This window comes from Eublepharis macularius, chromosome 6, assembly GCF_028583425.1.
Source record: "Eublepharis macularius isolate TG4126 chromosome 6, MPM_Emac_v1.0, whole genome shotgun sequence".
NCBI lineage: Eukaryota > Metazoa > Chordata > Lepidosauria > Squamata > Eublepharidae > Eublepharis > Eublepharis macularius.
In genome coordinates this window covers 18,903,032-18,920,226 of record NC_072795.1, presented here as the reverse complement: position 1 = coordinate 18,920,226, position 17,195 = coordinate 18,903,032, and the positions used below count along the sequence as shown (strand labels likewise).

At 45.9% G+C, this 17,195-nt stretch overlaps 1 protein-coding gene across 1 annotated transcript in view; it reads left to right on the top strand.

Annotated features, from left to right (window-relative positions):
- NAALADL2 (N-acetylated alpha-linked acidic dipeptidase like 2) overlaps positions 1 to 17,195 on the top strand; it is a 756,283-nt gene that overhangs the window by 605,593 nt on the left and 133,495 nt on the right. Inside the window, exon 11 of the mRNA XM_054984198.1 lies at positions 16,372 to 16,467. Coding sequence (XP_054840173.1) covers positions 16,372 to 16,467 — 96 coding nt within the window. The remainder of the gene's footprint in view (positions 1 to 16,371; positions 16,468 to 17,195) is intronic.

Sequence of the window (17,195 nt, the reverse complement as noted above, 5' to 3'; positions counted from 1 at the left end):
GACCAGTTTGGTGTAGTGGTTAAGAGCGCAGGACTCCAATCTGGAGAGCCGGGTTTGATTCCTGAAGCCAGCTGGGTGACCTTGGGCTAGTCATGGCTCTCTGGAGCTCTCTCAGCCCCACCCACTTTACAGGGTGTTTTGTTGTGGGGATAATAATAACATATTTTGTAAACTGCTCTGAGTGGGCATTAAGTTGTCCTGAAGGGCGGTATATAAATTGAATGTTGTTGTTGTTGTTATTAATATCGCAGGCAAGCTTGATTTCGTGAGATCTTGGAAGATAAGCAGGGTCAGTCTTGGGTAGTGATTGGATGAGAGACTTCTAAAGAAGACTAGGTTTGCAGAGGCATGCCCTGAATGGGATAATTGAGGCAAGTCTGATCTCATCAGATTTCAGAAGCTCAGCATTGTCAGCCTTGGTTAGTAATTGGATGGGAGACCTTGGTTAGTAATTGGTTAGTAAATGGATGGTTAGTAATTGGTTAGTAATTGGATGGGAGACCTTCAAAGAAGATCAGGCAATGACAAAACATTTCTGTTAGCCTCTTGCCTTGAAAATCCCATCAGGGGTTGCCATAACTCAGCTATGACTTGACAGCACTTTCCACCACCCGATGCTCAGACCAAGCCTTCCTACCTTCCTGTTAGAGCACCACCTGGGGTGTATGACATAAAACAACTGCAAGGGCTGAGATTACCAAGGGTGCCTTGATTTGTCTTCGAAGAAAAATGAAAGAGAATTCCTTCTCTTAACAGAGAAAAAAGAGAATAAGAGGAATCCGTATCTAAAAAAGTGAATTTCAGAAAAAGACATTTCCCACCCTAGAAGAACCCTAAATCTTGGGACACCAGAACCAAAAATGCGGAGCACTGGAAGGCTCATAATGCCAATATGCAAAAACCAGAGACAAAGAGTCCTTGCTTTCTTAGAGTACTTTGTGATAGAGCAAAATGTTTGGTTTATGCTCCAAGTATTGTGCAGGAGGACTGCAAAGAGAAGGGTAACAACAACCACAAAAGCCAGACTTCCTTTCTCTTCGCCTCTATAGAACTCAGACCCACTTCGCAGTAGTGGTGAAACTGACAAGAGGTTGTCAAGTGCCACAATACAGTGAAGGGGCTTCTTAGGCTTGCTGTCAAGAAGTTGGGAGCCGTCTTGTCAATTTTGCCTTCCTGCTCTTTGTTGCTTTTGCACACAGTTCTAGGAGCTCCAGCAAGATGTTGTGCAGTATCTGTTCTATAGCCATAGTGAAAGTTTAAAAATGAACAAACTAACCATCCAAAACAGGGACTATCAGTGAGGCAAATTACCTTTGTTGTCTTGGAAGACTATCATGCAAGATAATGGATACCCGAGCAGACTAATACCAGAACAAACTTATTAGTCTGCACAGAACAAACTAATGGCCACACATGAATGGTATGTCATTGCCCACCATAGAGCCCACCAGGGATCTTCCCAGGGAAGAGAACCTACAGGTTATTCTGTGGTTTACTGAACCCTAGAAACAAAAATCATATGTGGAAATGCTGCATTACTATTAAGGGTGTGCATCAAAAAATGGTATTCTGATATGGGTATCTGTAAAACCATGAATATTTGGTATTAAAGATATTTGGGTCCAAATGAGCTGCTGTAGCACAATGTTAAGAGGTTTGGCTGCAAATCAGCACTCTACTGGTTCAAATCCCACTACTGCTATGAATTCAGTAGGTGGCCGTGGGTAAGCCGCTCCTCTCAGCCCCAGCTCCCCAGCTGTATTGTGGGGATAATAATAACACAAACTTGTTCCCTGCTCTGGGTGAGGCACTAATCTGCCTAGAAGAGTGGAATATGTGTGCAGTTGTTATTATTATTAAATATTCCAGTAAAGTATCCAGATTCTGTAATATATGGGAATTTCAAATATAAGCAAACTGTAAGCAAAGAGCCAATCCCTGGCCAAAGACAAGTCCCCAATGCAAGTCACAATGCAAGCTGAACCAACAAAGCCCACCAAAATCAATTAAAGCTAGGGATTCCAAAAAGAACCAAAGTGAAGCAAGGGAATCCCAACAGAACCAAAATGCAGTGACTGCCTTTTTAAAGCTGGACAGCTACACCTGCAAGCTCTTTTCCAAGAATGTCTGGAATGAGCTGGTTTGATGTTGGTTCCTTGGGTTTGCAGCAGTGTCCTTGCTTCACTTTGGTTCTGCTGTGAGTCTCTTTTTTGACATTGGTTCTGCTGTGAAGGATTCTCTGATTTGGCATTGGTTCTGGTGGGATTTTCTGGTTTGATGTTGGTCCCCTTGCTTCAGTTTGGTTCTGGTTTGATTTCCTTGCTCTCTTCTTCATAGGGTCAGGGATCTACAAATGCTCTCAGAGATCTCAAAAGCTCATATTCTGAAAGTCTTGTAGCTCTCTAAGGTGCTACTGGACTCAGATCTTGGTGTTCTGCTGCAGATCAACACAGCAACCCACCTAAAAGTTTTCTAGGAATGACTTTGCATTTCTTATTCTCTCTCTTTAGATCTAGAACTCTCTGTTTCGATTTTGTGCGTGCAGATTGAAGCTATTATTCTTTATTTTTGTGCCATTTTCTGTTTCCCTGCACTTATTTTTCTCAATAAAATGTATGTATTGTTAGTGTGATTTGTTTACCAATAAATCAGCATTATCTGTTGTAGTATAGTCTATGCATGTATGTATTTGACCTATTTTTGCATCACTTCCCCTGCTATGGAGACCCAAAGCAATTTATAACATTGATCTCCTCTCCTCCATTTTATCCTCAGAATAGCCTCCTGTCGAGCAGGTTAGGATGAGAAAAGAAAGGCTGGCCCAAGGTCACCCAGCAAGCTTCTATGGCCAAGCAGGTCTTTGACTCTGAGTCTCGGTGATGCACTTTGTATATAAATGTCAATCAAGTTGTATAACCATACGACATGTTTACACAGTGCATGCACAACTACAAAATCAACAGTGAAAAGTGGAGGACTGATTCCACTGACAAACATCTGGGCACATATAAGCAAAATGTCATTCATTCTTGGCTACTGTCAGTCTGATGAATTTATTTATTTATCTATTTATTTATATGCCATTTATAGCCCAACTTTCTCAAGGAGACTCAAGGCAGATTACATAGTGTGAGATTAGTACAACCAGTATCAAGGACATTTTCATACAGTGCCAAGGACATTTCCATAAACAATGTCACAGGATTTTACAAAGACATAGCATTAGCAAAGATCCAATGCGGGGTTGAAGAATTGCTGAAACAGAACATAATAAATTCTGGGACTGACATTAGACAACATGAAGCACAGGTAGTATATAGGAGTACATATTTAAAGCAACATAATGGTGATGTCTATGATCCCTAACTCATTAGTGAAACATCTGAGACCCCCACCCTACAATACCACCCTCGTATCTGAGTAAAAAGTCTTTTTGAATAATTTGATTTTGCATTGTTTGTAGAAAGCCAGGAGTGTGGGGGCTCTCCTGACCTCCTCAGACAGGCCGTTCCACAGGGTAGGGGCCACCACGGAGAAAGCCCGTGTACAGGCTGCTGTTGATTTCACCCATGTGCAGGGTAGCACCTGCAAGAGACCCTGTTTGGATGAGTGAAGCTGCCATGGAGGGACCCAGGGAGGAAGGCAGTCCCATAGGTATGCAGGACCAAGGTCATGAAGAGCTTTGTATGTAATAACCAGTCACTTGAATTGAGCATGGTAACTGATAGGTGTCAGACTGTGGCTAGATAAGGCTCTCACTACAGGGTTCCCTTTAGAAGCAAACACAAGTCCATTGTTTGAATAAGGAAACTTTACTGCAGAAAAGGTCCATTATAGTCCACTGTCCTGAATAGGAGACTCAGGATGGTACATGATCATTGTTACCAATGAAGGGCAAAGCATGAGGTACAAAGTAACAATACCCATCTGGACTTGCCTCCCCCCACAGTTCTCAAAACAACATCTCTCAGTCCTGGGAAGCTGCTCTCCTTCAAGGCCAATGCTTGGTGGAACGGTGTTAGACAAAACAGTCGCCTCTGGTGGGAATGCTGCCTGGGAACTGGTGCACCTGGGAAGAAAGCACTTAAACACTAGAAGCATTAGAAAATGGAGTCAGTACAGTTTAGATATACACTGGACCTGACATTCTGCCCCCCTTAAAACAGATCCCCCCCCCGGTTTATATGGGTAGCGAGTATGAAAAGCTTTAGTTAATCTAGGAGCATGAACATGTATAGAGTTCACCCACTCGTCGTACCCAGAATCAAAGTCCTTCCATCTAATGAGGTAAAAAAGCTGATTTCGTTTGAGTTTAGAGTCCAAAATCTGTTGCACCTCATAGTGTATTTGGTCGTCAATCAAAGTTGGAATGGGTGGAGCTTTGATGTGCCACTTGTCATCGGTAGGAGCTCTTTTTAAAAGGCTGACATGGAACGTATCGTGTACGTGGCGTAAGTTCTTGGGCAGAGTTACAGCAACAGTCACTTTATTTATTATTTTGCGCACAGGGAAAGGTCCCAGGAATTTCAGAGCGAGTTTGCGGCTTGTCTGAGCTAATTTCAGGTTCTTTGTGGAAATATACACATGATCTCCAGGTTGTAAATTCCATTCGGCCACACGATGGCGATCTGCGTATTTTTTGTAATCCAGCTTGGCCTTTTCAAGATGTTTCTTAATAAGAGTCCATTGTTGCGCCGCCTCCCCCCACCACGAAGATACATCTGGCAAACTTGAGGAATGGAGAGGGGGAGCGTCCAGCGGGAAGGGATTGAAGTGAGCTCCATAGACAATTTTGAAAGGGGCCTCCCCAGTTGAAGCGTGTACACTGTTGTTATATGAGAATTCGGCCAGAGGGAGAAGGTCTACCCAATTATCTTGTTGGAAATTAATGTAGCAACGAAGAAACTGTTCTAGTATCTGGTTTGTTTTTTCGGATTGTCCGTCGGTTTGTGGGTGGTGGCTTGAGCTGATGCCTTGCTCAATATTCAACATTCTCAAAAGCTCCCGCCAGAAGTTGGCAACGAACTGTCCGCCGCGATCCGAAATCACCTTGGACGGAAAAGAATGCAATTTTACGATGTGTTTTAAAAATAAATCTGCTAGTTTTCGAGCGGTGGGTATAGCAGTACAGGGAATAAAATGAGCTTGCTTGGAGAACAGATCTACCACGACTAAAATGCAATTATGTCCTTTTGAAATAGGTAGATCAGTGATAAAGTCCATAGATATTATTTCCCAAGGTCTGTTGGGTGTTTCCAGTGGTTGTAGGAGACCCGGAGGTTTTCCTTTTCTGGTTTTGGCGCTGAGGCAAACGGGGCAGGAACTAACATATTGGGAAATGTCTTTGCGCATGCCCGGCCACCAGAACTGCCTTTGGATTAGATGCAATGTTTTCAGATACCCATAATGACCAGCAGTGGGAGCATCATGACAGCGTTGCAAAACCTCCAGCCGGAGGCTGTCTGGGACATAAAACTTGCTTCCAGCGAGCCAATCCCCCTGTGGGGATTGGACCAGTTTATTTCGCGGAGCCTTATCCTCCTCCTTTTCCACCTCAGTTTTAAGTTTCGATTTCCACTCCTGGTTGGCCGGGAGGGGCTGTTTGGCTCGACTGCGAGTAGTCACCACGCCCCCCAGTTGCGTAGGCGAGAAGACCGTGTCGACAGTCTCCTCCCGTTTGCTCCTGTGTTGGGGCATGCGCGATAGGGCGTCCGCCAAAAAGTTGGTTTTGCCCGGGAGGTAATTTAGAGTGAAGTTGAATTTGGAAAAGAATTCCGCCCATCGCAATTGCTTGGCATTCAGTCTGCGTGGGCTTCGGAGGGCCTCCAGATTTTTATGATCTGTCCAGACCTCGAAGGGGTATCGCGCCCCCTCCAGCCAATGTCTCCAATTAGTAAGGGCTGCTTTCACTGCAAAAGCCTCCTTCTCCCACACATTCCAATTCCTTTCCGCCTCCGAAAATTTTCTAGACAAGAACGCACAAGGCCGCAACTTTCCATCCTCCCCCTTCTGCAGCAAAACTCCCCCTATTGCCGTATCGCTGGCGTCGACTTGCACTACGAAAGGGGATTGTTCGTTGGGGTGGGAGAGGATGGGTTCCGTTACAAATTGCTTTTTTAGACATTCGAAAGCAGTTTGGCAATCGGAGGTCCATTGTAGTTTGGAGGAGGGTTTTTTAGCTTGGTCCCCTTTATCTTTTGTTTTCAACAATTCTGTTAAGGGGAGCGTGATTTGGGCGAAATTTGCTATAAAGTCTCTATAGAAGTTGGCAAAACCCAGGAAGGATTGTAGTTCTTTACGGGTGGTGGGTGTTTGCCATTCTTGAATCGCTTGTATTTTGGTTGGATCCATTTTTAAACCCTCTTGGGAGATGCAATACCCAAGGTAAGTGAGTTCGGTTTTATGGAATTCACATTTGGACAACTTGATGGGTAGTTTATTATTCATCAAGGTGGCCAGGACCTTTTGTACCATTTGAATATGTTCTTCCTCTGTGTCTGAATAAATTAAGACATCATCAAGGTACACCACCACCCCTTTGTACAGAAATTCGTGTAGAACTTCGTTTATCATGGACATAAATACAGACGGGGCTCCCGTCAATCCAAAAGGCATAACTAGGTATTCATATTGTCCGAGGGGCGTGTTAAATGTGGTTTTCCACTCATCCCCTGCCTTGATACGGACGTGGAAGTAAGCATCTTTTAAGTCTAATTTTGTAAAGATCTTACCTTGGGCCACGACGTTGAGAAGGTCTCGGATGAGTGGTATAGGATAGGCGTTGTTGGTGGACACTGCATTAAGTCCTCGAAAGTCCGTGCACAGTCGTAGTCCCCCATCCTTCTTTTTCACAAAGAGAACCGGAGCGGCGTGGGGGCTGTTGGCTGGGCGGATGAACCCTCGTTGGAGGTTGGTGTCGATGAATTTCCGGAGCTCTTCTCGTTCATGGAGACTCATGGGATAGAGTCGTCCTTTGGGCAGTGAGGCTCTGGGTAAAATTTCCACCGCACAGTCCGTTCGTCGGTGCGGGGGTAGAGTATCAGCTTCCTCCTCGGAAAAAGCGTCTAGAAAAGGCCAATACGGTTCGGGTATTTGGTTGATTTCTTCTTGAGTGAGAAGGGCCTTTTCAGTATGAGTTGGATCATCGCCCCAGTTTTGGTTCCAGTGGTGATTTTTGCAGTTGGCATGACTGAAGGTGATACATCCTTGTGCCCAGTCTATGTAGGGATTGTGATCACATAGCCACTTGCTGCCTAAAATTAACGGGTATTTGGCAGTAGAGCTGATGACAAAAGACCTCTTTTCCCAATGTTGTCCCATGCCTGTGATCACTGGGATGGTCTCAGTGGTAACAGGGTTCATATTGGTGCCATCCATTTGTTCAAAGATTACTGGATTTTGTAATTCCCGAGTTGGTAAGACTAGTCCATTGACTAGAGCTGGGGCGATGATGTCTCTCGAACAGCCCGAGTCGATAAGGGCTTGCACTCGGATGTGCATTTTTCTCTCTGGGTTGATTAGAGTCACTGGCATGAATAAGATGGACCCAGGCGGCCGGTTCCGTGCAGGGACGGGCTTGGGGCGGATCTGTCGTTTGGGCCCTTTTACGACAGATCCATCTCGTTTCCCGACTGGGGGCTTTCTGGATTGATTTCTGCGTTTGGGGAAGCGGGGTCGTAGTCCATAACTTCTTCCGCTTCCAGTCCTCTCTCTGAGGCGGGCCTTTGGGAAGCGCCGCGGCCCCTATTCGCGCGTGGCGCGGCAATCGGGCGTTGGAGAGTATGAAATGGAGCAAGGGTTGGGCGCCGTAGTTGAAGCGGAGGTCTTTGCACAGGCCGGTAGGGGCATTGTGCTGCAAAGTGACCGGCTTGTCCGCATTGCAAACACAGCCCTTGTTGCCATCTAGCATCTCTCGCTCCACGGGTGGCGTACCCAGCTCCCCGTCCTCCCTTCTGTAAAGTCAGGGGTCTTCTTTGTCCCGTTTGTTGTTGTTGTTCAACCAAACGGACTTCCAAAATGCGATTCTCCACTTCGCATGCAAGTTGGATCCAACCTAACAACGTAGGGGGATTGTCCTGCATGAGGGCTCTGTCCAAAAGTCTCGGGTTTAGTCCTTGCTTGAACAGAATGATTTTGGTGGACTCCTCACACCTAGGGCATTTGGCTGCCAATTGTCGGAATTTCATGATATAGTCTCTCGCCGACATGCTGCCCTGTTTAATGGCTTGCAATTCTGTTCGGGCCCTGGTTTCCTCTAAGGGGTCTTCATATTGCGCTCGAATAGCATCCACCAACCCCTGGAGAGTATCGAGTTCTGGGGCCCCGACATTGTATAGTCCTACATACCAGTCCGCTGCCTTGCCTTGTAAGTGGGAGCCAAGATGTTCAATCTGACTGGCCTCGCTGCCGAAGAGGTGTCCCCACCGGTTGAAGAATTGTACGACTTGCACTAGGAAAAATCCCAATTTGGAGGGGTCTCCATCAAAAGTAGCTTCCAGTTTCACCCAGCCCATCGGGAGGTCTTGCCGCGGGGCCGGTGCTGGGTGGAAGTCCGTCAGAAGCATCAATGGCCCTTGAGGTACGGGGGGGGGACCCGGTTGTGGTAGCGGTGCTGGTTGTACTGGCGGCGGTCTCACCGGCTGAGCCTGGGGTGGCGGTCTCGGCTGGGCTGGCGCTGGTGCCCTCGGCTGGGCCGGCGGTGGTGCCCTCGGCTGGGCCAGTGGCTGCAGCCGTGGTCGGGCAGGCGGTGGCAATCTTGGTCGGGCTGGAGGTGGTAGAACCGGAGGTGCTGGCAATAGCGGTTGAGGTGGAGGTGGTCGGTGCGGCTGAGTAATGATCGGCCGCTGAGGGGTGGGTTGGTGGGGTCGTAGTGGTGTAGGCCCCACCGGTTGATTCGGAGGTGGTCTTACGGGCTGCTCCAGGGGCAAACGTATCGGTTGCTGCAACGGGGTTAGTTGCGGTCGAAGCGGAAGGGGCCGCAGCGGCGAAGGCTTGATGGGTGGTGGGCCGCGCGGGCTTGCCCCTCCCGGCGTCGTGTCTCTGGGACGCACAGGCTGGTCTTGTGGCGCCGGTAGACCTTCCCTCGGGGTTTGCTGAGTAGGAACCACTTCTAGCGGTCGTTGCGGTAATTCCTCCCCAGAAGGGGCCGGGAGTTCTTCCGTCTGACCCGGCCGAACTGTTATTGGAGAAGCGGGAAGGTGTATCCCTGTCGTCTCGGTTGGACGGGTTGGCCCTTCTTCCCCTTCTCTAGGCTTCTCCGCTGGAGTCTCCTCGGGAGGCGGATCCCTGTCCGATTTAGGGGGTTCCGTCGGAGTCTCTCCGGGTACCTCAGCTGGAGTATTCCCGCTCGGCGGAGTTTCGTCAAGTCTGGGGCGTTCCGCGGGCGATTCTCCCGGTTCTTCAGGGTAGGATTCCTCCTCACCCGAAGGTAGCAGCTGCTGCGGGTCGTCCTCCACTGGATAGGACATGACACTTTGGAGGGTGGCAATTTGTATCGCCATTTCTTCAGGTGAGATTCTCTCTCCTGCCCCCATTGCTGAGATTAGGTGAATGGCATGAGCCAAACTTTCCTCCATATCGATCAGCCTAGCTTCCAACTGTTGCATTCGGCTAGGACCCGGTTGCCCCATCACGGAACTTCCCTCAGTTGTACTCACCGGGGAACACGGCCCCCAAGGCGGAGGATCTCCCTGATCGACTCGCGATCTCGCTGCTAGAATTCCTTTGGCTAGGCCCGTCACTGCCGAGATGCCGGAATCTACAGCATGGGTGCGACTTTGCATTTGCACCCAACTTTGTTCAGGAACTTCCGTTGGCTCTTTCCATGGGGCAAGTTCCGAATAATCCCAACTCAGGGCGCCGCGGCGAGATGTGTTCCCGTCCGTCTGTTCGGCCGTCCTGTTCCAAAACAGCCACGGTTGGCTGCTATCCAGCTCAGGGACAGTCTCTAGGCTTCGGCGTCCGTCCATCGAAACCCTTGGATGAAGCCCTCCGGCCCTGCGCTCTCGCGTTTCTCGGGGTCTGGCTCCCCACTCCGACGGGGTGGGTAGCGAGATCAAGGGGAGAGCGGTAACCGTCGGCCTTGTCCCTTCACTGCTGAGGTCGATGAGAGGCGGTGTAGACGTCGAAGCTCCAGCCCCGGCTGGCACTTGAGATTCTTGGGGTTGCACTGTTTGACTGTCGGGGGACGCATACGGATCAAACAAAGGATCCCTGTCCGGGACTACCTTGGATTCCGCTGGGCCCGACTCAGGCATGATTGGTAACAAAATGTCAGACTGTGGCTAGATAAGGCTCTCACTACAGGGTTCCCTTTAGAAGCAAACACAAGTCCATTGTTTGAATAAGGAAACTTTACTGCAGAAAAGGTCCATTATAGTCCACTGTCCTGAATAGGAGACTCAGGATGGTACATGATCATTGTTACCAATGAAGGGCAAAGCATGAGGTACAAAGTAACAATACCCATCTGGACTTGCCTCCCCCCACAGTTCTCAAAACAACATCTCTCAGTCCTGGGAAGCTGCTCTCCTTCAAGGCCAATGCTTGGTGGAACGGTGTTAGACAAAACAGTCGACTCCGGTGGGAATGCTGCCTGGGAACTGGTGCACCTGGGAAGAAAGCACTTAAACACTAGAAGCATTAGAAAATGGAGTCAGTACAGTTTAGATATACACTGGACCTGACAATAGGTAGCCAATGGACTGACTATAGGATGGGAGTGATGTTCATGCCCACTCCTGGTAACTGTCAAGCTGCAGCATTTTGCACCAATTGGAGCCTCCTAATTAACTTAGATGGGAGGCCAATGTATAGTGCATGAAAATAGTCAAGTTTTGATGTTACCATAGCATTGATCCAGGTGGCCAGGTCGGCCGTGTCGAGGTAAGAAGCCATCTTCCAGGCTACAGTGAGATTGTAGTAAGCATTTTTTGCAACTGCCTTAACTTGTTTTTTAGTAGTATTGCTGGATCCAGTATAACCCCTAGGCTCTTAACTGAGTCTGCAAGGGTCAGACAAACTCCATCGAAAGTGGGGAGTACAATGTCTTTCAAGATCTCTGCCTTCCCAACAAGCGTCACTTGTCTGGGTTCAATTTCAATTTGTTATTTCTCAGCCATTTCACCACAGCTGTCAGGCAACGATCTAAGATTTGTGCTTTGAGAACTCTTAGCATCAGCAAATGGAATGGTTCTAGCTACGGGCCAAACTCCAAGTGACAGCAGCCATAGGTCCATTCTGTGGCTGCTGATGCCATTTTAAAAGCAGTTGTCATTCTTTAAAAATTGCTATGGGGCCCCATCTTGATTGTGCAGGTGGCATGGCAGCTTCAGAAGCTCTTATTCCCTTCCATGCCTTTGCGGAAACAGCAGTGGTGGAGGCACTGTTTTGGCATGTAAAAAGGCCTGGGCAGGGGGGGGGCAAGAGCTCCTGGAGCTGCTGCACCATGCAATTTTTAAAGAATGACAACTGCTTTTCACATGCTGTCAGCTGCCATCAGATGGACTTGTAGTTTGGCCCTGTCTTTTTCCTTGATGTTGGGTTGCACAGAAAATTAAAAATATAAGAAGCATCTTACTAGACCTCCTCAATCAATTTTTTCCTACTCTCAAAATGCAAGAATACAGCATCTAAGGGGAAGAGGTTTTTTTAACAGTTCTTCTAACCCTTGAATTGGAGTGCAGTGAGGAAAAGAGATGGATGGATGAAGTCTTGGCTCCTTTTTTCAAGGTCTGAGTGAGTGAATGCATCGGCTGTGTGATTAAAGCCGAAGAAAGAGCCCGTCAAGTGCATGCTAAGGTTGAGTTTCTTCCACATCCAGTTAATCTATTTAGCTCCTTCAAGGGGTTAATGCACATTTCATTAGCGTCTGCTTTCAAGAACATTTGCACTTATTATATTGCTGAGAAAAAACAGCCTTGCTATTGTTGAACCTGCTGAATAAATCAATGGGAAGGCTCATTCATCTTTTTTGTTCCTCGCTGGAAAATGTCGCCCTTGCTAAGTACCAAGATGTGCTCCTGGAAGCATCAAGGAACATTAAAGTGGCATGTATCTGTGATAAAGAAAAGTTTTGCTTGCCAAAGCAGTTTATACTGACTTTTTGGTCAGCCAACAGCTTCCATGACAATTCAGATGCTGCGTTTGTCAGATGTAAAAATAAGGAAAGAATTGGGTTTCCCCCCGCTCCCCGTTTTCTCCCTTGCCGATTTGCACAGCACAGCTGAATGTGGAGCTAGTTTTCTCATTTCACCACCTGAAATTTGGATGTGTTTTATCGTTTGTGGTGTTCGTTTCATTTTCTAGCCCACACCTTTGTGGAGGGTCTCAGAGCAACAGAACAAATACATGAAAACAGTGGCTTTCAAACTTTCCGTCTTTGGGGAACGCTTTCCTCCCATGTTGTCTTGTCTGATTAGGAATCAGACATCGCAGAGGATTCTGTGGCAGATGTTCAATTCTTGCGGGTGCCGGTCTGGCCCCTGAAACTTCTTCATTGCTCCATGTGAACTGTGAATGTGCCTTCTGGGTGGTGTGCAGGTTGTCTTTCCATTCCTGACCTTCTAATAGAGTTCTGATAAGCAGGAGTTGATGGTGCTGGTGGTTTTATTATATCTGTTCCTTGCTCTTCAAGCAACGTTGGCTTGCAATGTGTCTTATAGTAATGAAAATCCATCACAAAACTCCAAGGTATTGAGGATACGTTGATGTGACTACAGAAGTTGTCTTGTCACAGCCAAAAACAAAGGTTTTTTTTTTTCCCCTTCCAGAGGAACTGAACTGAAGGAGCTATAGGTGTACTTAGGGACTGGATTGTAGTAAAAATGCCACTCCTCTGTTCACTTGCAGATTGCTTCTCCAGAAGAATATAGTTCGAAAAGGCAATGATATAAAATAGTCAAATACATACTGGCTTGGGTCACCTTCTAGTCACTGGTCACGAGTAGAGATGGGCACGAACTGAAATATGAACCAAAGTTCATGACGAACCAGGCCAGTTCGTGGTTTGTGCCAGCAGTTCATCACAGCCTATTTCTAACGAACCGCAACAAACTTTAGGCTGGTTCATTTGGTACATTTTTTGGTTTGTCACTGCAGATAGCATGGTGTTGATCTATCAGTTTCCTAGGCAACAGGGGATGGACTTCCTGCAGACCTTCTGCTGGCCTGGAAATGACCTTCTACTGACAGGGAAGTGATGATTTGCTGACCTGGATGTGACTTTTTCAAAAACCAAACAAACCAGTTCACAAACCGGGGCAGGTTCATGAAAATTCGTGGTTCATGAAATGTGACGAACCATGAACTGCACAGTTCATTTTCCCCCCAGTTTGTGCCCATCTCTAGTCATGAACAGGGGGCAAGGAAAGGCAAGGAAACAAAACATCACCACAGCTATTGTGCACCCGCAAAGCTGTTAGTCATTTGGGATGGTTGATGTACAGGTAAAGGGATCAGACTTTTGGCTCACAGGTGATTGCCTTTATTAAACAAGGTATGTTTGACTATTGACTGTGTTCACCGTGAAATTCACAGCATCTCCAATTAAAATAATAAAAACAAAACCAGGTAGGTAGTTTGTGCTCAACTCTTTAATCCTGCCTGTTACATTCCAGGAAGTGCTTGGTAGATGATTAAATTGAGACCATGTAGGAGGCACTGAATAGCAACCAAGGTCCCCATGATAGGTCTGTTCAAGCAAGACATTTTGCAGAGAAATAAGTCAAGAAAAGGCATGGCTTCATTTTCCTGTAATGATTTATTTATAGCCCATTCCAGCCATGTAACATCCCAGAGCAGTTTACAACAATTACAGTATATGCTTCATACCTGATTATTAATCTTTGCCTTACCTTGTTGTCCTTGTCTTTCTTTGAACTATTTGTGTCACAGCTGTTCCTTATCAACACAGCAAAGTGGGTGGTTCTGCTTCCAGTACTGTGACATATGTCAATGAATTGCTTGGAGCCTCTTACATCAATCATGCAGTCATACAACGTTCTACTTCAGCTGTGATATGACAGAATGTTACTTTCAGAAATTGAAGGGAGAAGAATATTGATGGATAGCTGTTGATCAAAAGAGGCCATCTCATGAACCAGGAGCATGGAGGGAGTTTTTTCATTGTTATTTAGACCTGACAATTCTCCATGGGGTGGGAAGCTTTTTACCCTGCCCTTTATCCTGTGATAATCCTTAGAGTATTTCCAAAAAAAATTACTAGAAAATTGGAAAATAAAATCTGTGTAATAAATGTATTGTCCTGCAATATCATACGTCAACTCAGCCTTCTGCAAGCAAAACTCTTTACTAGAGATGGGCATGAATCGAATCACGACCCAAAAAAACGCATGGACCAGGCTGGTTCATGGTTCGCAAACCAGTGGTTCATGGAAGCTCGTTTCCATGAACTTCCATGAACTGGTCTACTGGTTCGTTTGAGTCGTATTAAAGGGGCAGTTTAAATGGCCATTTCCCTGGGGAAATGGCCATATACACTTTTCCTGCCGCTTGCAATGCAGGATCCCCCCTCCCTCGCTGCTGGCCAGCTGATAGTTTTAAGGGACCTGCCACTTCCAAATACAAAGAATTTAGTGTTTCACAATCACATTTTGAATATCAGCAGGTGTCAGAAGAGTAGAAACTTCAGAAATGAGTACCACTTGTTTATTCTCTGGGCCCAAACACTGCCAGAGAAACATTTAAAAAGACTTGCTTAGGAATTCTTCAAACAATCCACTGTGTGCAATTCATACACACTGCTAAATATTTGAGGGATTACTTTGGTTTCTTCAGGCACCTCAGAGACACATAGATCTCTCAAATATTGCTGATTCTCAGGGACTTCTTTGCTCTGAACTTGAAAGCCAGGCCTGTAGGCAAATAGGTACAAAGGAGGACAAGGCTTCAGTCTGGCTTGTCCCTGTGCAAATAGAACCTAGGATTCTTAGTCTTATGCCCTTTTCCATTTCCTTGCCCCAAACTTGGTTTTGAGTGACAGATATACATCTTTAAACTTCATATGTGAGTTAAGAGTTGATCATTGTGTGTTGCATGTATGTGTATAAATGACATACATTACATGCATAAGTAACAGGGATGCTGACAGCTTTGACAAAAAGGACAGTCAGCATTTGAACTGTTAAATGCTTGTTCTTGTCGAGCCTTTGTTTTGCTCGCCTTAAAGTTTGGCTTGACGATGTGCACAAACGTAAGCAATTTCGTCATGTGGGGCTGCTTTGACACAAATTGATAGCCGTAGAGGAATTAAGGAGGCCTGTCACTTTGTGGCGATGCTTCCCTGTAACAATGGATCGTTTGTATTCTTAAGGTAAAGGTGTGTGTTTTTTTTTTACTTTTGCATTCTTCCTAGCTCTTCCAGGCATACACTCAAGTTGTCAAACTTAATGTGTTCACGGGGCAATCATGGACAAGACTGCCAGCTATTCCTGTTTAGTGATGCTGGGAAAAGTGCCACTAATGTCTTGGGAAAACTGAAAATTCTCCCTCGCTACCTCTGATATTCTTGGGATGCTCCAGCAGTGGCCTTCTGACAATCTTGGGGCACGAGTACCCACATTTGGATTGTAAGATACTCGAGGACAGAGACCAGTTGCTTTTGCTAACAAAACCCTTCTAGTGCCATGGCAAATGCACAAGTTTGCCAGTCTCTGGATCTAGCCCAGCTCTAGCCATGATTTCCATGGTTTTGTGCTTTGTGCATTCTGCTTGTCCTCATGAGCTTGTATAGAACTGCATATGTAACAAATGTGAGCCTGCTCTCATGTGCTTTATAATGTATTATTTGGACAGATGTATAAGCCCTCAGCATTCGATAACCAATCACCTCATTTTATGAACGCTAATCATATTCGACACTCACCCTTCATCAGTTTCCAAAAACATACCTACTATTTTGGGAGAAAACTGGAGTTCTTGTATCCTGCTAAATACCTTTGTGTGTTATATAGCTCTAATTGTCATACGTGTGTAGTTTTGGGAAAGTAAATTAATCATTTTGAGTCTTGGAATTGTTAACTATGGTGAAATGAAATAAGTATGGATTTTTCTACCCTAGGCAAAAGAATCAACTAGATAGGGAAGTATATTTACTACAGCAGCCGTCATGATAGGGAAAAAAAGACTTTTAGAACTGTGGCTCTTTGTTTCTGTTCTAGAGCCTCAGAACAAGTAAATTAGATCACTAAAATGAAGTCTAATCATCAGCACAAACTTTAAAACAATTTGAAGTCCTTTGAACCTTTAGACAAAATCCAATAAAGCATTTGAAGAAGGAAATCAATAAGACGTCTTAATGGTTTTCTCTCTCTCTCTCTCTCTCTCTCTCTCCCCTTTTTTCCTGCAATGCAGAGTGCAAACTTCCTCTCAGAAGCCCTTTTCCCTGCATATTCCGCAATATCTTTGGAGCCGGATTCCTCCTTTAACCTGCATGAACACATTGCTAAGGTAGGCGATGTTAAGGTGTCTCAACACAAGCATTACTTCATGCTACCCAATTGTGAATTAATCGATTGTTATTTCAAAGGTGTTTTGAAACAGATTGTATTTTATTTGGTTGATAGCTCTAAACGTATTAATAGCTGCTTTTCTCAATATTCAGAATAAAAAATCTTCAGAATATACACATACATAAAGAGTGTTGGGGTGTTGGGAGTATTAGACTGGGATTTAGGAAGGTGGTAATGGAGAGTGCCCTTCAAGTCATAGCAGACTTATGGCCACCCCTGCTGGGTTTTCAGGGCAAGAGATGGACAGACCTGGTTTTCCATTACTTGCCTCTGCAATCTTGGTCTTCCTTGAAGGAGATCTGATGAGATCGGGCTCATCTGGGCTATCTCGGTTGAGATGGGATTTGGGATACCCATGATCAAATCCCCACTCTGCCATAAAGCTAACTAGGTGACCTTGGGACACTTGCCGACTCTCTACCTAACCTCTCAGCTTAAGTGAGAACCATGTGCACCAAGTTGAGCTCCTTGGAGTAAGAAGGAGTAAAAGTGTATCTGGCTGCATTCACATATACTTGGATAAAGTATTATTGTTTTACTGTAGAAATCACTCATAGCTGGATGTGCCTGTGTGGACAAGGCAATCCAGGGGCATATGATTCCTATAACTCAGTGATAACACAATGGCTTGGATCCAGCAATGCATAAGCAGAAACATAAACAGAT